This window comes from Tupaia chinensis, unplaced genomic scaffold (genome assembly GCF_000334495.1).
Source record: "Tupaia chinensis unplaced genomic scaffold, TupChi_1.0 Scaffold000165_2, whole genome shotgun sequence".
NCBI lineage: Eukaryota > Metazoa > Chordata > Mammalia > Scandentia > Tupaiidae > Tupaia > Tupaia belangeri.
The window spans coordinates 4,803,312-4,824,350 of NW_006159640.1; the positions used below are offsets into that span (position 1 = coordinate 4,803,312).

The 21,039-nt window shown below is 43.3% G+C and overlaps 3 protein-coding genes across 11 annotated transcripts in view; 1 reads left to right on the plus strand and 2 right to left on the minus strand.

The window, feature by feature from the left end:
- The window catches only part of KIF4A (kinesin family member 4A), a 167,373-nt gene extending 163,368 nt beyond the window's left edge, over positions 1-4,005 (minus strand). Inside the window, exons 1-3 of the mRNA XM_006146137.2 lie at positions 3,916-4,005; positions 3,278-3,418; positions 3,045-3,159 (exon numbers count right to left, since the gene is read on the minus strand). Coding sequence (XP_006146199.1) covers positions 3,045-3,159; positions 3,278-3,400 — 238 coding nt within the window. The 5' untranslated portion in view covers positions 3,401-3,418; positions 3,916-4,005. The remainder of the gene's footprint in view (positions 1-3,044; positions 3,160-3,277; positions 3,419-3,915) is intronic.
- Positions 4,006-4,119: 114 nt separating this feature from the next.
- PDZD11 (PDZ domain containing 11) lies at positions 4,120-7,079 on the plus strand. 9 transcript variants are annotated; one of them, XM_014586914.2, is made up of 8 exons: positions 4,317-4,468; positions 4,710-4,809; positions 5,270-5,353; positions 5,625-5,681; positions 5,951-6,049; positions 6,276-6,336; positions 6,495-6,568; positions 6,895-7,079. In XM_014586914.2, exons 1-7 carry the CDS (start codon positions 4,446-4,448, stop codon positions 6,527-6,529), a joined length of 459 nt encoding a protein of 152 aa, XP_014442400.2. In that variant the 5' UTR covers positions 4,317-4,445; the 3' UTR covers positions 6,530-6,568; positions 6,895-7,079. The 9 variants fall into 9 exon arrangements, with proteins under 9 accessions (XP_006146206.1, XP_027626712.1, XP_006146205.1 ...); XM_006146144.3 differs by lacking the exon at positions 4,317-4,468 and adding an exon at positions 4,120-4,196 and having other exon boundaries at positions 6,495-7,079; XM_027770911.1 differs by lacking the exon at positions 4,317-4,468 and adding an exon at positions 4,126-4,222 and having other exon boundaries at positions 6,495-7,079.
- Positions 7,080-14,712: 7,633 nt separating this feature from the next.
- Positions 14,713-21,039, minus strand: part of ARR3 (arrestin 3) — a 14,273-nt gene continuing 7,946 nt past the window's right edge. The window contains exons 3-14 of the mRNA XM_006146158.3: positions 20,385-20,584; positions 20,204-20,263; positions 19,949-20,016; positions 19,178-19,313; positions 18,905-18,989; positions 18,571-18,643; positions 17,787-17,924; positions 16,126-16,209; positions 15,855-15,878; positions 15,638-15,690; positions 15,370-15,379; positions 14,713-14,806 (exon numbers count right to left, since the gene is read on the minus strand). Coding sequence (XP_006146220.1) covers positions 14,713-14,806; positions 15,370-15,379; positions 15,638-15,690; positions 15,855-15,878; positions 16,126-16,209; positions 17,787-17,924; positions 18,571-18,643; positions 18,905-18,989; positions 19,178-19,313; positions 19,949-20,016; positions 20,204-20,263; positions 20,385-20,584 — 1,025 coding nt within the window. The remainder of the gene's footprint in view (positions 14,807-15,369; positions 15,380-15,637; positions 15,691-15,854; positions 15,879-16,125; positions 16,210-17,786; positions 17,925-18,570; positions 18,644-18,904; positions 18,990-19,177; positions 19,314-19,948; positions 20,017-20,203; positions 20,264-20,384; positions 20,585-21,039) is intronic.

The window sequence follows — 21,039 nt, forward strand, 5'->3', positions numbered from 1 at the left end:
CACTGTTGAGGGGACCAGCAGATGGCATAATGGTTACATCACTGGACTCCCATATAGTCGATCTCAGTTCGAGTCACAGACCTGGTAATTTAAAACTCACTTTGGGTACATGTGTGTGCATGCCCAAAATCCCAAGAGGAGAATGGAAAGAAAGGGATTGTGGTGTGGCCATACCCCTGGGGAGACTGATTTCTCACTGTCACTCTGGTAAGCGCATGTGCCCTATATCAAAAATCTCTGCAAACAAACAAACAAACAAAACAAAATAAAGTGTTGAGGACAAACCCCATAGCTGTGCACTGGGAGCCAGACCCCACGTGGCCAAGTACAGCTCAAATCCTGGCTCTAGCAGCTTGAAAAACACACTGGGTGCCATGTGCATGTATGCACAAAATCCTGATGGGATGGAGAAAAGGAAGAGAAAGAATTGTGGTGTGATCGTACCCCTTGGGGGGTGTTTTCTCACTCTCTTCCCTCCCCCAAGTGAATGCACTTGCCTTTTGGCAAATTAAAAAAAAATTTACAGCAAAAATCCCATAAAATAATATCATAGGCAAGTCATAGATGACACATATCACATATATATTGGGTCTTCAGAAAACTTATGACATATTTTTGTATGCAAACATGTGCCATGACTTTTCCAATGACCCAGTATTTCAGTGCGTGTGTGTGTCTATGTTTGTGTGTATTAATGGCACAAATGCTGATTATCTAGTAAAATAAAAGGGCTCTTAGTCACAAAAAAACTACATCACTAATTCAATAGAACTTAGCAAATATAAAATGTTACACGGAGAAATTTCAGATAACTGATAAAAATATAAGAGGATTAAACTCACTAATAGTTAAAGAGAAATGGTAAATTTATATAGAGAGAGTTCAACTGGTGCTGGTGGGAATGAGAAAAAGGATATACTTGAGACAGAGAGACAGAAAGCGAGAAAGCAAGAAATCACCCCCTGGGGGGGCTGGTTCTGCAATCCCTTCTCCTCCATCTCCTCTTGGGATTTTGGGCATGCACACATACACACCTGTCATGAGTTTAAGTCACTGGGTCTGAGATTTGAACCATAGTCAACTACATGGGAGTCCAGCAACATAACCATTACACCATCTGCTGTTCCTGTGATTGACATATAAAAGTTATAAGGTAATGTTTATACTACAATTTTATATCTGTAGAAAATATACAGACAAAAAAAATTCCCTGAAAATGTGTGTAAATTCTTGTATTGTTTCTAAGTACATGAAGAATATATTCTAAGATATTAACTATATCTACAAAGAGAAAAGTAGGTATTCAGATGATTACGATTTCATTTTAAGTCATTCGCTCATTTCACTTATTGTTACAAGAATATATTGAGTCTCTTGGATTGGGCTGTAGAAGAGAAAAAGTGTATTAGTGGGAAAGCTGATGAAATCTGAATATATTATTATATCATATCATCTAATATTTAATAGTTAATGTACTACGTTAATTTCGTAGTTTTGACAAATTGCGTAAAATGTTAACATGAGGGGAAACTAGGATAAAGGATATACAAAGATTTTTCTATACTGTCTTTGTAACTTTTCTCTAAATCCAAAATTATTCCAGGACCAGCAGATGGCATAATGGTTATATTGCGGGACTCCCACAAGGCCAACCACAGTTCGGGTCCCCTGGTGGCTTCAAAATCACACCAGGTGCCTGTGTGTGCATGCCCAAGGTCCCTGGAGAAAGGATTGCAGCATGGCCATCCCTTCTGGGAGGTGATTTTTCACTTTCCCTTTCACTGTGTCTATCTCTCTCTGGTGAGCACATACACCTTAAGCACTTATGCCTTAAGGTAAAAACCTCTTGAAAAATAAATAAAATTATTCCAAAACAAAAGGTTATTAAAACAATAAAAAAATAGACACTGGAAGTTCTTCTAACAGAGATACTACTAGAAAGAATTTTTCTTTGGATGAAAAGTTAAACTAATTGATGTACAAATGTGCTTTTCAATTTTAGGGCACTACTGTGTTCGATTTCTACTTCTTTTAAATGGACTTGTGCTCTGAACTGCCAATAGCCACTATACTAGAGAAATGCTTAGAAATAGCCACTATACTAGAGAAATGCGTAGATATTTCTCAGGCACTGCTCTCTTTAGAACCCTACTAAGATCTTCAACAATATTAAAGCCTTAGCTTCTGCAGTAAAGATTGCTAACTGGCCAAAGTATTCAGAAGTCTTATGAAATCCCCTTCTCCACCTAAAATAATTCTATTCATCATTCAAAACCTATCTCAAAGGTTCCCCATCCTGTGAAATTCATCCTAAATCCCCCAAGCAGAGTCAGTGCCATGCTTTTGTTTCTCATACCACCTTGTATGAAAGCAGTGCTGGGGCCAGCAGGTGGTGTGGTGGTTAAAGGTGCTGGACATTCCCACATGGCTGACCGTGGTTCGAGTCCCAGATCTGGTGGCTTGCTTTCTCACTTTCCCTCTCTCTCTCTCTGTGTCTCTCTCTGGTCAAATTAAAAAATAAATGAGTGGATAAATAAATAAATAATTTTTTAAAAAAAGCAGTGCTATTTTTATAGTAGGATTGACTCTGCTGTATATTTTTAACTTTTAAAATATTTTTTCCTTAAAGACAGGTATAATAATTTTTTGCTTAGTCATCTGCCTCAACTCCTAATCCCTGGACTTTGAACTCTTTCAGGGCCTGGGAGCCATCTCATTTACCTCTGAATAAATAATACTGAATAATACTTGAGGTCTGGGCTTCAAGTAGATTGGCACACTGATCACCATCAGCATGCACCAGAGAGCTCATAATCTTATGAGGTTCCAGGACAATCAAAAATACATACAAGTCAAAGAACCACATAAAGCAAATACAGAATAAACCTGTTTCCAGGGTACAGACCTAAACAAATGTTATTAGGCTGTGAACTTTTTGGAGGCAGAAATCATGTTTCATTCATTTCTGTATTTGCAGTACCCAAGCACAGGGCCTGGCACATAGTATATGCTCAAGGAATGCTCGATTAATTAAATAGCCTCACCTTTAAATATGCCTTTTATAAGTGGTGCTACTGCTGTATTGAAGACTTCTTCCTGTTCAGTAGAGGGGTCAAACACAAAATCGTAGGTAAAGGATTTATCTGTACCAACCACCACCTAGAGAAGGCAGGGACAAGATGTAAGGAAAAAAAAAAGAAAGAAAGAAAAGGTTAGACCACGCCCCTTACTGCCATTTGGCTCGGGCTGTTCAGAGGCCCAGGGCTCTGCTACTCACCTGCGGCTCTCCCGGCACGAAGGAAAGGCACATCTGGCAGCCTTCGCTAATCTCTTTGGGAACCAGAGGGCGACAACGTAGTGCCACTCTTACAGGAATCGCCTTCACCTCGTCCTTCATCATCCTACCTCCGCAACGTCTCTGTCGGGGGTGGGGGGAGAAAAGGGGGCTTGCTGATGAATGTTGGTGAGTCGGCAGGGGCGGGAGGGTGTCCTCCTCAGTTTGGCCCGCCTTAGGGGGTAGGGTGGGTGAGGGAACGCAGCCATAGCGGTGGCAGCCAACCCTTCCAACAGGATCACTGCCTCAGGAGATTCATTCTCCCGCATTCTTGGCCACCACAGGACTTCCCGACAGTTCGACACTGAAGTGGCGTCTGAACTGAAAACAGAATTCCAACTGAGACTGCAATAACGGGCCAAAGTCCCGGGGTACCGGGCAAGGCAGATTCTGAGCAGGATCACTGCCTCAGGAGATTCATTCTCCCGCATTCTTGGCCACCACAGGACTTCCCGACAGTTCGACACTGAAGTGGCGTCTGAACTGAAAACAGAATTCCAACTGAGACTGCAATAACGGGCCAAAGTCCCGGGGTACCGGGCAAGGCAGATTCTGAGCTAAGTTGTGCCCCCTTAACTCACCGAACTAAATGTCCCTTCCCCGGTCTCCTCAGGTCTTCTGCCGCCCTGTTTCAGTCAGAGCTTTAACCGCCAAGTTTCAAATCGGTTACAGAGTTGGCTTGCCCGGCCAATCGGAGCGCAGACAGCCTGAGGTCGGAGCTCGCTCGTCAGCGGCGGCGCGCGCAGGATGACGCGTTGGGAAGGGAGGGCCTTATCGTCTCACCCAGGCCCGGCCCCTTCTCGTCCCAGCCGGGCATCCGCTTCCGGTTCCCAGACTAATTTGGCGGTGAGCGGAACCTGAGGTAGTTGAGGCCTTCCGGCCGGTGAGGTACTGCGGCGTTTACACGAACACTAGCGCGAGACTTAGGCAAGATATGGTGCGGGGATCTGGAAGGTGGTTGATGGTGTTGGAAGGCTCTATCCGGGGACTCTACTATTACCAATCACATCTAGGGAACGTGGGGCGGTGCCTTACCCCGTGCCTGTAGTTGGAGTCATCACTTTGGACTTCGGAAGTAGATACTTTTAGATGCAGCCCTGATTTCTCTAGGATGTTGACGGCAACGTCTATTTTGTAGGATTGAGATTCTCTTTCTTAGATTACCTAGCAGGCTGCTCGACATCCAGATGTTCAGCAAAGTTGATAGTTTTTTCTTCCGTCTTTTTTCCCCGTCTGTCTTCCAACCTTAACACTGAGATGTGAGCTGGGCGGTAGACTGACAGCCTTGGAATGGGTGGTAGCTGCTTTCTGAAGTTTGCTGGGCTGCTGTTCCTTTGAACCACTTTTGCCCATTTCCGTACATCCTTCCACCCAGAGCCTTGCTGGGGATGGACAGCCGGATTCCCTATGATGACTACCCGGTGGTTTTCCTGCCTGCCTATGAAAATCCCCCAGCATGGATTCCTCCTCATGAGGTGAGCACCCTCTGTATTCTCAAGTAGGGAATTTTTCCCCCTGAGCATGAGATGATGCATGAAAGGTAGTATAACAGAGTTAGAAAGCTAAATAGAGAGTGAATCTTAGTCCTTTTTGTAGCCAGAGGACCCCAGAAGCTGGATTCTGAAGAGTGAGACCCATTAGGAACTTCTTAGGGAAATCTTTTGCTGGGTCTATTCACACCAGTGAATTTTGAAAACCCAGAGCCCTATTTTCCATTCTGTCAAGAGGTGAAAAAGTGGAGAGCTACTGGGCTGCTGCTTACATGTCCCCAAGCTATTCATCTACTCATTTGGACAGAATTATCTATTCTGCTTAAGTTAAGGGCATGACTTTACCTTCTCCTGACTTCAGGGTGTTGCATTAGTGTTCCAGATAAGAGTAGGTGTGAAGTCTTAAGACTGGTAGTAAGAGTTCTGAGGTTGCTGTGTCTTGCAGAGGGTATACCACCCAGACTACAACAATGAGTTGACTCAGTTTCTGCCACGAATCGTCACACTGAAGAAGCCTCCTGGAGCTCAGGTGAGCTTGTGAAGCATTTGCCTCTCATTTTAGGTTAGACTTGTTTATATCAGGCCCATAAGTCAGCTAGGAGTGGCTAGGAGGTGGCTGGGAAACCATACGAGAAGATGGGGAAACTACTTATTGAAGGCAGAAAAGCTGCAACACCACATCCACAACTCTGGCTTCTCTTTGAGGGACATACAAGCTGAGCTATTATGCAGTGATGTTACTAGATGTTCTTGTGTTTGTGGTTTATATTGGTCCTCCATTCTGTGCTCTTGTCTTATAGCTGGGATTTAACATCCGAGGAGGAAAAGCTTCCCAGCTAGGCATTTTCATTTCCAAGGTAGGTAATATGGACGGCTACTTCTCTTCATTATCATATTGTAGAACCCTGATGTCAAGGGCTGAGAAAGATATTTTGGTGGATTCATAGAGGGACATAAAGGGGACACTTATTTTCCCAACAAAACTTTCTACCTGGCAAGCCATGTATCTCTCAACATTGTTGCAGAAAAAACAGTAGTGTTTTATATTTGAAATTCAGTGATTTGCAGCTTAAAGGTTTCTAAAATGATCCTATCCTCATAACATGTATTCTTTCCTTACCAATAGGTGATTCCTGACTCTGATGCACATCGAGCAGGACTTCAGGAAGGGGACCAAGTCCTAGCTGTGAATGATGTGGATTTCCAAGATATTGAGCACAGCAAGGTGAGCAGAGCACTTAGACTATGGTGATGCAAGAATCCATCCCAGGTTGGGCAGGATTAACCTAATCTGTAACTTGATAAGAAAGCATTTTTCCTGGGGGAGGCATCCCAGAGGGAAGCAGCTGTTAATGACTGAGAGGTTGCAGTGGCAGATCTCTTTCTTCCTGTTATGATTTCTGTCCTGGGCCATATTTTTTCATTTGTACAAGCTGCTGTGTTCCTTTCAGGCTGTTGAAATCCTGAAGACAGCCCGTGAAATCAGCATGCGTGTTCGCTTCTTTCCTTACAGTAAGTGCCACTCCTTTTTACTTACTTGGCAGGGTCCTAGATAAGAACTCTTTAAAATACTGTTGATTAGAGGCCCCAGCAGTTGGGGATGGGGAATTGGGAGCTCAGGTGTGAAAATAACCTGCTCTCTTCCTCCTTTTCTTTCTTATTTCCCTCAGATTATCATCGCCAGAAAGAGAGGACTGTTCATTAGAGAGTTGCAGCCCACAGCCCTCCACATGGAATCTGCCAGGCAAGCTGGCTAGGCCCCAGGGAAGCCACTTGGGAAATTATTCTCTCAGCCCCTTCCTGGCATAGTGGAGTTGGGAGGATGGGGAGATCTGTGCTAAGCCAGCTAGCCAGCTGAGGACCTGTGCTGAGCCAGTTAGCCAACTGCATTACCTAAACTGTAGTGCACTTTGAGTTCTCTAATTTCTGGGTTGAGCTTCATTCTCTGAAAGGAGAGGGATGAGGATGTCCAGGTAATCTAACCTGTGGGGACTGTAGCTTGAAAAGGCATCTGACTTTTATTGACTATTCTGTGCGTGACACTTAGACATGTCATATCATCTTAATTAGAGTATAAAAATCAGTGGAAAAGGAATCTTGGGAGCTTTCCATCTGAATTGCCTGGTCATCTCATCCCATCTTTGTACTACCAGAGATCTTATACACTTTGGAGACTCCAGTTGGACCCTGTTTTTGCCCCTTCTTCCTATCCTCTCCTCCAAAAAAGTAAAATAATACAATGCTAAAGAAATGTTGATTTGGCTTTTGACTGATACTGATTGGATAAAATGCTATTGAGGCAAGAAAAAGCTTTTCTAGAAAGAAAAGCCACTGCCATATTATACCCACTTCACAGCTATGTCTGGCCAGAACATTAGGGAGGCCAAGGGACCTTAGCTACACTAGGAATGACATAGGGTGAAGAGTACTGGAAGAAATAGTGCTTCTTCCCGTAGGATCTTTGGGTGTTTCTCTGCAGGGGACAGTATTAATATAATTCTTTTTTTTCTTTTCCTAAATTCTTTGATATGGAACATGAACCAGGGATGGGGTTAGATTCATTTCTTTTCAGAGGCAGCAACAAGAAATTGGTTCCTGTTTTCCAACTTGTAGGTTGAGTGGTACTAACTGCTAACATCCTCTTTTTTTCCCAGTCTCAAGTAACCTTATACTGTGCTCTTAGAGCTTTAGTTAACAATCCATTGTTAAAGAATGCAGGTCACCTTATGCCATCTCCACTGGTATGTTCAAAACCCCCATTCAGAATTGAAAGTGTTCTAGTGTGGTATGAGATGAAATGCCCCTATGATGAAACCCCAAAATTTGCTTAGTATATATTTCTAGACTCTTCCCCTGAAGTGTAATTTTGTCGGTTTGAGATAGAGCCTACAACTGCAAACAAGCAAAGTAAGCCAGTCTTCAAATATGGGAAACTCTATCCTAAATAGCAGTAACATAGCTCTATGAGGAAGTTCTGGCTCTTTTTTTTTTTTTTAGACCACAGATTAGTTTTAACACCCATCATGCCATGAATTCATAGGAAATAGGTTCCAGACGCTCAGGCTCATTGGTTCTCACAAAGTGTGCTTCTCTGGGTGGAGCAGGCTGGTGCTTTAGTTGAACCCAGGTACCTTTCTCTTTGGCTTCTTTCTTTTTCTGGTCATTTTCCTTCACACGTTTTAGGAAGCTATCTCTGCTCTTAGAATGTTTGATATGCTCAATACACACATTGATTCTCTTGGCAAGAATCTTGCCCTTAACTTGTTTGTTCACAACAATGCCAGCAGCATGCTGGGTAACACTGTAGACTCTTCTAGTTTTGCCATGGTAATGTTTGTGGGGCATTCCTTTCTGAACAGTACCCATTCCCTTAATGTCTACAATATCACCTTTCTTGTAGATTCGCATATAGGTCGTCAAAGGAACAACTCCATGTTTCTAAAAGGCCTAGAGAACATATATCAGGTGCCTCTCCTCTTTCCTTTTGTGTTCGTCATTTTGATTAATTACTGGAATTCATTCTGGCCAAAAGGAAGCTGGCTCTTTTCTATAAATCCCACTGTAGCTCCTCTAAGGAACCACTTTCAGAAACTCAGTGCTGATGTCAGGTGGCAATATCCCTTGTAAGCAAGGCTGCAAGTAAAATTAGCTTAGTTGTCTATGCTTCCTGGGAAATCTATTTAAAGCTCTTATTTCTTCTGCTCTCCCCAACCCCATGGCCATCTGAGGAAGAAAATAGAGACTTAGATACTTCCACAAAACCATATTGGCATGGGACCAGCAGCTAGCATAATGGCTATGTCGCTGGACTCCCACGTAGTCGACTGCGGTTCGAGTCCCGGACCCAGTGGCTTAAACTCATGCTGGGCGTGTGTGCGTGTGTGCCCAAGATCCTGAGAGGAGAATGGAGGAGAAGGGATTGCGGCATGGCCATCCCCCCTGCCCAAGATCCTGAGAGGAGAATGGAGGAGAAGGGATTGCGGCATGGCCATCCCCCCTGGGGGGTGGTTTGCCTCTCTGTCTCTCTCAGTCTGTCTGGCGAGTGCACGTGCCCTATAGCAAAAACCTCTCCAAAAAAAAAAAAAAACATATTGACTGAATGTTGAGGTCTAAGACATCTCCCATGGTTAAGAGGTTTTAAAGAAGCTCATCTAAAAAGTCTGGTAAACATGGTAAGAACTCCCAGTGAGGTGCCATAGGCCTAAGAAGCAAAAACCCTCCTGCCTTAAGTTGATTCTCACTTTGATGTACTTGGGATGGTTCTGTGTTTGGGGACCACATGGAGCAATTACACTGTGGAGGTATAGATATAGTGTGGAGAAGGCATAAACAATAACAGGCTGAGGCTAAGGGACCTGTCATTTATTGAAGGATTATATAACAGTGGAGAATTAATTGTATTGGCCTTATTTTTTTGGAGAGGTTATTTTTGCTGTAGGGCACTTGCAGTCGCCAAAAAGACAGAGAGACAGAAAGTGGGAAATCACCCCCCCCAGGGGGGATGGCCATGCTGCCACCCCTTCTCCAGGAACCTTGGGCATGCATGCACACACACCTGGCGTGAGTTTAAGCCACCAGGTCCAGGACTTGAACCATGGTCAACTACATGGGAGTCCAGTGACATAACATGGTAAGAACTCCCAGTGAGGTGCCATAGGCCTAAGAAGCAAAAACCCTCCTGCCTTAAGTTGATTCTCACTTTGATGTACTTGGGATGGTTCTGTGTTTGGGGACCACATGGAGCAATTACACTGTGGAGGTATAGATATAGTGTGGAGAAGGCATAAACAATAACAGGCTGAGGCTAAGGGACCTGTCATTTATTGAAGGATTATATAACAGTGGAGAATTAATTGTATTGGCCTTATTTTTTTGGAGAGGTTATTTTTGCTGTAGGGCACTTGCAGTCGCCAAAAAGACAGAGAGACAGAAAGTGGGAAATCACCCCCCCCAGGGGGGATGGCCATGCTGCCACCCCTTCTCCAGGAACCTTGGGCATGCATGCACACACACCTGGCGTGAGTTTAAGCCACCAGGTCCAGGACTTGAACCATGGTCAACTACATGGGAGTCCAGTGACATAGCCATTATGTCAACTGCTGGTCCCAATTGTATTGGCCTTTGAGGTATCTTAACTGCTGTAGAACTAACTGCATTCCCTTTAGATGTCTTTCAGCTGTTAGAGAAGGGAGGGTGGAATTCCCTGGTGCTGCAAGAAACTTTCACCCAATAACTGTAAGATACAACCAAGAAAAAAAAAATAGCATTTTGAGTGGTTCCATTTCATTCCTAAGCCCAGGAATTTCAAGAGAGTAAGTGACCAGGTATTTAAACCATAAACTGGGGGTGGAAAAGAAGAACCTATATGGAAAACTCAGATGCAGTAAGTTTATCAAATGAGGCAAAGAGCCTAAGCTATCTACAGGAACATTGGCTCGTGATGCCTGACTCCTTGAAGGGTTCCAGTTGGATTTCAACTACTGAAAGTGTGTGTTAAGGAAGGTAATAGAATAAGGTGACTGGAGTTAAATCTCAACACCAGGAAGACACAGAAGAAGAATTTGGATCTTATGATTCCCTTTACCTAAAAGCAACCCAGAAAGCTACTTTGGCTTAAAGATAGTTCTGTTTTTCTATAAGTACCACTCGGGCTAAAAAACTGGCCTTGTCATCACCTCAGGAAAGGAAGCTGGCCTTCTCTACTTAGGCACTCCTTATCCCATCAAAGCTAGGAGAAAGGATACTCCTCTCTTCCTTCAGGGGAGGTGAAGTACTTCTGGAAGGAAAGGTAGAAGCTACAAACTGCAGTAGTTGTATATGTCTATATGAATGGTGACAAGCAGAATAAAAATAGGTTCAAAGGCTTAGATGATTCTGGGCCTTTTGGCTGCATGATGGAGAGATAAATCTTGCCCCTACCTTACAGTAGGATAAGCAAGCAAAGTTATTCAGAAGATTAAATGGTGAGTAGCTAGAGATGGAGTGCAATGGAAATACTGTAAAGAGTATTTGTCACATTGTCACATTGTAACTGATTGCTGGTCTCAATAAACAAATTGAAATCTTTGGATTTTTCTTTACCCTATTTTGCAGAGACTTGTTTGGACAACTGAGAAGTGGTAAAAAGGACCAGATAGTAGTAACTCAGTTAGCAGATAATGATAGTACCTTCTGAGGTGTAATGATGCTTTTCTAGGATCAAGAATCCTAGAACTCATGACCTTTCTGATCCCTGACACTGGTAACTCCTCCCCAAGTCAATAGAGCACAGTAAACCCTCCCCACAGAGATTGTATTTTAGGTATGCCAGAGAGGTAGTTAGACTTCACCTTTTATTGTTCAGATCAGTCTTGTTACACACCAACATCATCATCTATGCCCATACAATTTCTGCCCACTTATCTGTCTCCTTGAAAGAACTGATACGTGTAAGAGAGTATGTTGCAGAGTTGAAACAGTAAAGATATAGAATAATGTGCCCGTCCTTCCGCTCTGTGAGTTTTCCCAACCTCCCTATCACTTCTCTCATAATCTCTTTTTTCTTTGCTTGTGTGTGTGTGTGTGTGCTAGTAGGCATGTGCACTCAACAGAGAGAGACAGAGGAAGAGGAAAAACACAGACACACTCATGGGGAATGATCACACCACAATTTCTTCTCCATTTCTCCGTCCCTTTGAGATTTTGGGCACATATGCATGTGCACTCTATGTGTTTCTCAAGCCACCAGGTCCAGGACTTGAACTGTGCAGTTGGCCATGTGGGATCCAGCTGTTCCAGTTTGTTCCACCAGGCCATGAAGCCAGCCCATAATCTCTTTTTCAAACAAAATAACACATAACACCCACTTTTGATATAGACAACCTCTGCAATAGTTGAATCACAAAGGTAACTGAGAATTCAGCTTTAAAAATGCTTCTGGCTAGCTGTATCCCATAGCTACAGCTGAACCTTTGTAAAACAAATGTTTAGGGAGAATATGGGAAAGGTAGAAAATTTAAACTGACACATTTTAGTTATTAATGGGCTAGTATCATATTTAATACATGTATACAACATATAATGATCAGATCAAGGTAAATCTGTTACCTCAAACAGTTGTTTTAGGAATGTTCAAAATCGTCTGTTCTAGATATTTTGAAATACACAGTAATTATTAACTATGGTCACTCTACTGTGTTATAGAACAGTAGAGCTTATTCCTATCTAACTGTATTTTGGTACCTATTATGTCCCCTTTATTTTTTTCTGTTCATTCTTTAGTCTCTAGCAACCACTGTTGTATGGTATACTTCTATGAGGTCAAGTTTTTTTTTAAGTTCCACTTATGAGTGAGATCATGCAGTGCCTGTCTCTGTACTTGGCTTATTTCATTTAATATGATGTCCTCTAGGCTGCCCACGATGCCACAAATGACAAGATTTCATCCTTTTTACTGGTTGAATAATATTCCATCGTATGTGTGGAATATACACTGAAGAAACTGTCCTTTTTGGGGGTAATGTTTTATTTATTTATTTTAGAGGGATTTTTGCTACAGAGTGTGTGTGCTCAATAGAGAAACAGAGAGAGTCAGAAAGCAAGAAGTCATCCCTCTCCCCCAGAGGGATGCCCATGCCACAGTCCTTTCTCCTCCATTCTCTTTGGATTTTGGGCATGCACATGTATCCCATGTGGGTTTTAAACTGCCAGGTCCAGGACTTGAACTGCAGTTGACAACATGGGAGTCCAGTGATGTAACCATTATACCATCTGCTGTTCCCAGTAATTTTTTAAAATAATTACTTATTTTTTTAAGGGACCAGCAGATGGCATAATGGTTACATCATTGGACTCCCACGTAATCAACCACAGTTCAAGTCCTGGACCCAGCAGCTTGAAACATGCTGGTTGTGTATGTGTGCGTGCCAAAGAACCCCAGAGGTGAACAAAGGAGAAGGACTTGCGGTGTGGCCATCTGCCCTGGGGGGGTGATTTCTCACTTTCTGTTTCTCTTGTGTCTCTGGTGAGCATATGCTCCCTATAGCAAAAATCTCTTAAAGAGAGAAAATTACTTATTTTAAATTTTATTTATTTGTTGTTGTTGTTGTTGTTGTTATTATTTAAATTCACCAGAGAGAGAGGGAAAGTGAGAAAGCAAGCTGCCAGGTCTGAGACTTGAACCATGGTTGACCATCTGAGAGTCCAGTGCTTTAACCACCATACTAATTGCCAGCCTCAAAACTAGCCTTTTAAAAAGCTACCACCTGGGATCAGCAGATAGCATAATGGTTATGTTGCTGGACTCCCATGTACTCTACCACAGTTCAAGTCCTGGACCCTGTGGCTTAAAACTCACACCGGGAGCATGTGTGTCCGTGCTCAAAATTCTGAGAAGGAATTGTGGTGGCATTGCTGTTCCCCTTGGGGGTTGTTTTCCTTTCTATCTGTCTGTCTGTCTCTCTGGTGAGTGCATGCACCCTATAGCAAAAAAAAAAAAAAAAAAAAAAAAAAAAACCAAGAACAAAAAACCTCTCTAAAAAAATAAGAAATAAAAGCCAGAACCTAATAAAGGCAGAATAAAGAGTCAAGGAGCCTGGACCTCATGAAAATGGCTGCTGTGTCCTTAAATAAGCTATTAACAGTGCTAGAACAGGTTCAGCTGACCTCATAATACTGTTTCGATTTAAAGATTCAAGTCCTCTTGAACTCAATCTGTGTTATAGCTGGGGATTAGAGGAGGGCAGGAAGAATAAGAAACATTGTAGAATTTGGTAATTTGGGGAGGCTTCAGTTTCTTCCTCTTCTTTACCCACAGATGATGTGAGGTGGCTACCCTACTGTGATGAACAGACCTAGGGTTGAGGTGTAGAGTTATTGGTATGAGAGTTAACATTCATTATTTTGTCCTCCAAGTACATAGTACTAGACAACATGTCAATTTTAGCCATTTCCTGACAAAGCAAGTCAGATACTCCTAAACATCTCCCACCCCCAATACCAGTTAGTCTTTAAACCAGAAGTGGAGCCTGCCTTGAACAGGTTGTTTTGGCTCAACTCCCCAGAGCTTATCATAACTTTGAGGAGGAGAATCATGTGAGTTGGGCAAGGAAAGGGGCAAAAATGTACCATGTGACTCCTTAGTGGTGAGCTCACCTGGCAGATGCAACCAAAATTGTCACACATGGAGAAGATGATGATCAATGTTATTCTCACTGTGAGGGAGATCCTTCTCTTCCTTTGTATGTATATGAACCCCAACTCTTCACACACATAAATACACCAAACTTTCCCAAGAAGAATTCAATTTCCCAGAAAACTGCCCCCCCCCCTCCCATTCTATACCATTTACACCTTCCTATTCACAGAGCCCAACTTAGACCCTGTACCAGTCTCCCAGGAATATGAATTTGGATTTGGACAAAGTATAGTATTCAGGTGGGTCTCTTGCAGGTCTCCAGGCTGAAGCCTTTAGCCTCCCTCTGGACTTCACAGGGACTCGGGCAACACTGGTTTCCTGTGCTTGGCTCCTGCCACCTGACTTCACATGGCATTCTCTTCTACTATGGTTGACAACCTTCGGCTTCACATGCATCCCTGAAGTGGCCACGCCCCCTTGGCTTGCCGTGGGGTGATATTCAGGGTGGGGTAATGGGGTGGGGCAGGATGGCCAGGGCCACAGGAAAAGCAATGATGGGAGCTTGGTGGCAGTGTCAGAGGGAAGTTAGGGGCAGCATAGGGGAAAGCACATGCTAAGAGTAATCTTCACTGGGGGAGTGGGGTCCTTCTCAGTTGTTCCCTTACCCTCCAGGAGGAGGAGATACCAGAGATCACCAGGCATGTCTGGACAAACCAATTTATTTGAGCATTATAGTGGGGACGCCCACATAGAAGGGCATCTGAGCAAGGAGCTCAGCTCTCCTTGTCTTCCTCCGCAGAAGCCTTCTGGCCCTCCTCCCCTCCGTCGCCCTGTCGTGCAAATTCTTCAATGACAATGTCCTCAGAGCTTGCAGAAGAGGGAAATGGAAGTTTAGGAACCCCTTTCTGAGTTCCCTCCACATTCCCTCTCTCCCTTTTCTTGATCCTGAGGAAGTGGTCCCTTTCCTGCTTCTCAGCTCAGCTTCTTGGTCCCTCTCAGCAGCTTTTCCACCCCCAACCCCTTCCTACCCACACTAAGCTTGTTTCCTTCTGTTCCCTCCCAAATCTGACATAAAAGTCCCCCAGGAGTGCTGAAAGAGAAACAAGAACAGAGAGTGGGAAGGAGAAAAGGGATCTAAGAATGAAAGACTGAAATATGAAAGAAGTAAAGGCGAGGGGGCCGGGAAAAGGAAAAAGGAATGGGGGGAAGGACGATTCCAAGAGCAGGGGGAGGGGAGCTGGGGATACAGAAAGGAAAAGGAGGGTATATGAAAAATCACTAAATTATGATGAGAAGCTTAACCATATGTTTCTGCTTCACATGTATTAAAAGCAATACCCCAAGGAAGCTTTTTTTTACATTTCTACCGTCATAAAATAGAGTGGTAATGAGGAGAGGGAGATGAGGTTCTAGGCCTCCTATTCCATTACCTAGCATCTTCTGCAGCATAAAGAGGAAGGGGAAAAAATGGAGCTGAAGCTGATAGGGGGCTCTTCAATTCCCTGAAGAAATGTCTTTATTCATCTCCCTCCCTTCCAACCCTTCTTCCACACACACAATTTACACACATCTGAAACCCTAAATGCCCAACGAGCCTATTCCATCCCTAGCAAACTGCTAGCCTCCAATTTGTGAGATCAGAACTGCTTGGCCACAACCCAAGACAGTCATTCTTATAAGTCCCACCTGGTCACTTACCATTAGATGGCTTGGGATGCATCAGGATCAGGGGCAGCTCCACACCAACATCACTGCAAGGATCCCAAGATAGATTTCCTGATTTCCCTCCAAGCCAGATTCCTCAACTGCCCTCCCTTGGCTTTCCAGTACTAGGATGCTCTCAGACTCTCCCTACTCACTCTTTTGGTCTCCTTATCCCATTATCTTCCCCTTGCCTCACCCCACACTCTCTTACCTGGCTGTCAGGTCTCCTAGGATGCTGTAGGTAGAATGACAACCAAGATTAGCAGTTGGTTAGCAGTTTTACTAGAGATTGAAGGATCATAGGCTAATTCAGCCATAGAATGGGTTCCTGGAAATGAGCTCACAGATTTAAGAATCTGGTCTGGGAGAACAGGTGGGGATTGGGACCCCTCCCATCTAACCCTAGGGTCAGTCCAACTCAGAGAAAAACAGAAGTGAGAAATCCTTGGCCCTGCCCAGACAGACCCTGAACCCTCACTCACCCTCCGCCAGACACCATCAAGTTGACCCTGACTTTGTAGGACACAAGGATCCCCAGCAGCTCTTTGTCCATTCCAGGTCGAATACTGGAGATTGTAGCATTCATTTTTGTTTGTTTGAGGGCAAAAAAAAAAAAAAAAGAAAATTAATTCAGTTCCTCAATTCCTTCCTGTGCATTTCCATAACCATGTTCTAATTATCTTGTATCTTCTCCCAGATAATTTCCTAGGCTCTAATCTCTCCTGTACTTTGAGACCTCATTTCTCTCCCTAAAATTCTTCTTTACCATGTCACCCTCTGCCAAGAGCCTAACTTATTGACTCTAACTGCTCTCCCCGACTTTGAAGACTCTTAACAATCTGACCCCATCTAGTCTCTCTGGCCTTTTCTGCTTTAACTCCCTAACATCTGAGATACAACCTAAGTGGACCCATCCTGTCTTGGTACTCAGAACATGCCATGTGGAACCCCACCTTCTAGCCTTTGCCCATGCTGTGCCCCCAGACTGGAAGCTCCTTTTCTCCTCTGTTGATATCTAGATCCTACACATTCTTTAAGATCTTGCTCATTCTAAATGTCTCTTCCTGAAAGCCCTCACCAGCTATGGCTGGTTTACTTTAACTTCTATTGGATTTATAATCTGAAGCACATTTTTAGTACTAACATTTAACTGGTAGATTATATTAGCATTCTTCTTTGTTCCTCATCCAGGCTATAAAGTGACTGACAGCAGAGACTGTCTTAAACTTCTTTGTATCCCCCACATTGCTTAGCATGGGAATGAATTTGTAGCTGGTGGGGGAGGGGGGAACCTGCTGATTGAAATATAAACACTGAAAACTGTAAGATCTTAGGAAAGTCTCTTCACTGCTCTATGCTGATCCCAGATATATGAAATAATGCTGTTTAGATTAGTTCTAAGGGTATTTCTAGGAATAATAGTATATAGCTCTTAATTGATAAAGCATGGAGAGAAATGGGGGATCATTGTTTTTCACATAATGGCAGATGGCTTTTGGCAGAAGACATCTAACCCTAGGGCCTCCAAAGGCATAGGAACAAATGAATAACTTCATAGAATTCTATCAATTAGTATCACATCATTCTCCCTTTTTTCTTCCTTTTTCTTCATTTCTCATTTTCCATTTTTCCAATTTCTTTTGTATTTTCTCTAGAGATCATAGTATTTAGAGCCAGGTGACATGTGATAGAATCCTGTCTACCTCTGCAATCTGTTAGCTATGCAACATTGGACAAGTTCCTTCTTCTTTCTGAGCACAGGGTCTTTAAGAGTAGAATGGAATAAGAACACCTGTATCGCCCACTTTAATGGGATTCTTACAAAGATAATGTAAACACATATGTAGGTGGACCTTTGTGAGCTGTGAAATACTATACAACATAAAGATTTTTTTTCCTCTCCATGTTTTTCTTTCTTGCTGCCTATGACCTAAGTCTGTCATAAGTCCCTTGGACATTATTTAGCTTACTGCTAGTCCTCAGGCCTGGAGGAGCCTCTGAACACTGGCTGGATGCTTCCTACACTAGGGACATTTTTAAAAATAGGTAGGCTTCACTGAAGATGAAACCTCAAATATGTATATATGGCATGTGGAATGGGTTAATCATAGGAAATGGAGGTTGGGAGTTACACTGAGCTTACATTGTGCTAGAAGCCAGGTTGGTATCTTCATGCTTGAGTTTGCCATCCAGTGCGAGGCCCTGTTTCTGAGAGTTATCAGCCAGAAGTGGGGTTACTGAAAAGCTCTGGGTGAAGTTGGAGTTAGCAGCTACAGTCTCCCTTTGAAAGGAGAATAAGAGAAGAACGTAGGCTAGGCTTGCCAAATAAGTACATTCTCACTCCCAGCAGTATCTTGCATAATCCTGAAAACCCACTAGAGTATCTAAGAGACCTGACTTTTTTTTTTTGGAGAGGTTTTTCTACAGGGCATGTGCGCTCGCCAGAAAGACAGAGAAACAGAGAGGCAGAAAGAGGGAAATCACCCCCCAGGGGGGTTGGCCACGCCACAATCCTTTCTCCTTCATTCTCCTCTTGGGATCTTGGGCACACACACACATGCGCGCCCAGTGTGAGTTTAAGCCACCAGGTCCAGGCCTTGAACTGCGGTCGACCACTTGGGAGTCCAGCGACATAACCATTACAACAACTGCTGGTCCCGAGAGCTGACATTTCTAACTGTGAAGAGCGGGAGGAATTAGCTCTGGGGGGAAATCTTTAACATCGGTTCTCTTATGGGTAAGTTGGGTCCCCTCCTTCTAGTTCTCCTGGGGATCCCTCCCTTTCTCCACTTCAGCTCTCATTTTGACCTTCCTCATTCCTGGGCTCCACCCACTTCTTTCCCTGACTTTTTCTGCCTTCTGGCCTACTTTCCACCACCTTACCCCTTGTCTTTTTGACCCCTGCACCAGCCCCAGCACCAGCTCACGTGAATTCCTGAGTGAGCACGGTCTTGGTATACTTGTCTAGTGAATACATGACGACATCTGTGATCTGGTCAACTGAATAAGTCAGGAAAAGCACATGAATATAATCAGTCAGTCATCTCTGAGACCCCAACTCACTGCTCTGAGATGTAACCTTATATATAGGCATATTTTACATGATTCAGTAAGATATGATCATGGACAAATAAAGATATGTATTTTGACAAGCATGCATTGGAGGGAAAGCTGCAATGAATGCTGATAAGAGGGACAGAGTTTTGGTAAGAGGTCTGTGGCTTTGGAACCAGGTAAAGGGGGGTGGGAAAAGAAACTCACCTGAAATCTTGATTTTTTTGATGACCTTGTTTGTGTTGTTATTAATAGAAATGTTAACAGAGATGGGTTCGCCATGGTAGTGAACCTGAAGCAAGAAGAAAGGCTTATCAGAAGGTTCAGGGAGAATGCCCACAAGAAGACATAGAATTCTTTTTTCCTTAGCACTATCACTGTTCTGAATCCCATCTCAGCCCACAGAAATAGGAAATCAGTGGAGAAAGGGCATCTGAGGAAATCTGAGGTAGGGGCCAGGAAATGGTTGAGTTCACAAACCTCCTTGTCCATCCAGGCCTGAAGCTGTAGGGGCTGAGCTGACAGAAGGAAGCGGCGCACAGTCTGGGCCCAGGGTCGAGCACCTGGCTCTGGTGGTGTAAACTGTATTTTCCGGACAACCAGCCGCACAGAGTCTCTGAGTGAACCAAGGAATTAGCTAGAATATCTCCACTGGAACTCACAGATTTCTTCCATGCCACCCCCATAGCCCAGTCCTTGCTTGGGGTGGAGGAGTGTGGGGAGGTGTCCCTTGGAGAATCTCTCTAGATCCTCAATGGAGATATCTAGACCAAGGGTTGGCAAAATACGGTCCACTGGTCAAATCTGGGTTACTGCCTGTTTTTATATGTCCTACAAGCTAAGAATGTTTATTACATTTGTAAATGGTTGAAATAAACCAAAGAATAATAATATTTCATGACACAGGAAATCTAAATTTTAGTGCCCACGACTAGAGTTTTATTGGCACACGACCATGCTCATTTATGTATGTACTATCTATGGCAGAGTTCACATTATAATACCAGAGATGAGTAGTTGCAACAGAGATTATATAGCCCATAAAACTTAAATATTTGTTTTTTGGCTCTTTATAGAAAGTTTGTTGATCCCTGCCCTAGAGCAAAGAAAAGTCAGAGAAGACTCAGAACTTGGCATTTGAGTTGGGTAATAATGCTATAGGTTTAGAAGTAGGGCCATTTCTGCCATGAGAGTAGGATCTGTTTCCTGGCAGGGGATAGAGGCAAGAATTGGGGACAGGAAACAGAGTACTTCTTGGAGACTTTCTCCTCCACGTTTTCAGCACAGAAACTCTTTACTTCAAAGTCAACTCCACAAGCCTGTAAAGGGGCAGAGGCAAAGAGAGTTCATTTCCAGTGTTGTCCCTTCCTTCTTTATGTGCCTATCATAAAATATCTAACCTCATTCCTTAGCTATCCATTTCTCCAGTATTGTCCATTGTTTCTCTGTTCCTCTTCCCTGGCACTATCCATCATCTCTCCCACTTTTTTAGAACCTGGTCTTTACCTTTCCTGCATCTTCAGGACCTGGCTGCAGCGTCACTGAACAGGGCAGATTGGGAACCATCTATGGGATCAAAAGGATGTCAGTGAGTGGAAGAAACAGAGACCCCCTTCCTCTGTTCTCCTTCATTAGCTTCCTCTCTTAATCTTCCCTAGAAACTTTGCCTAGGACTTGAGGTCAGTACCTGCAGAGTAAAGGGGTAGGCATTGTCCCCCAACTTGTGCATCAGTCGCTCCTGTAGGACTGTGAGGGGCTCCTGGTTGCTGTTGGGTTCAGCTGGGATCAATTGCTTGGCCTGTACATACAGATCTTTGCGAAATGTCAGACCAATAACATCCAAATCGTCACGGCCATAGCGAAAGGCACATGTCAACGTGACAAACACTGCAGGCAAAGGAAGAGAGTCATCTGTCTCTGAGCCCTGAGTGGGAAAGGAGATCTTAACTAGATTATAGGAAGACATAGAGAGACAATTTAATAATGATCTAAAGAGTATGACCATAAAGAAAAAATGCATTTGATTACAATGCAATTTAAAATTTTTTATGTTGAGTCTTTATAAAGTTTTTTTTAAAAGAAAAGCTGAAAAGAAAATATTAGCAACACATATTAAAAATGTATAAAGTTTTTAGCATCTAGAATATCCAGAATATATAACAACTCTCCCAAATCAATAGTAATAATAGGCCAATATGAAAGTATGCAAAAAAAATTTGAGTGAACTCTGCAGAAGCATAAAATGAAATGGCCAATAACATTTGAAAACAGGTTCAGCCTTACTAATAATGAGATAAATGTAAATTAAAATTGCAATAAGAGGGGTCATAGGGTGGTTCAGC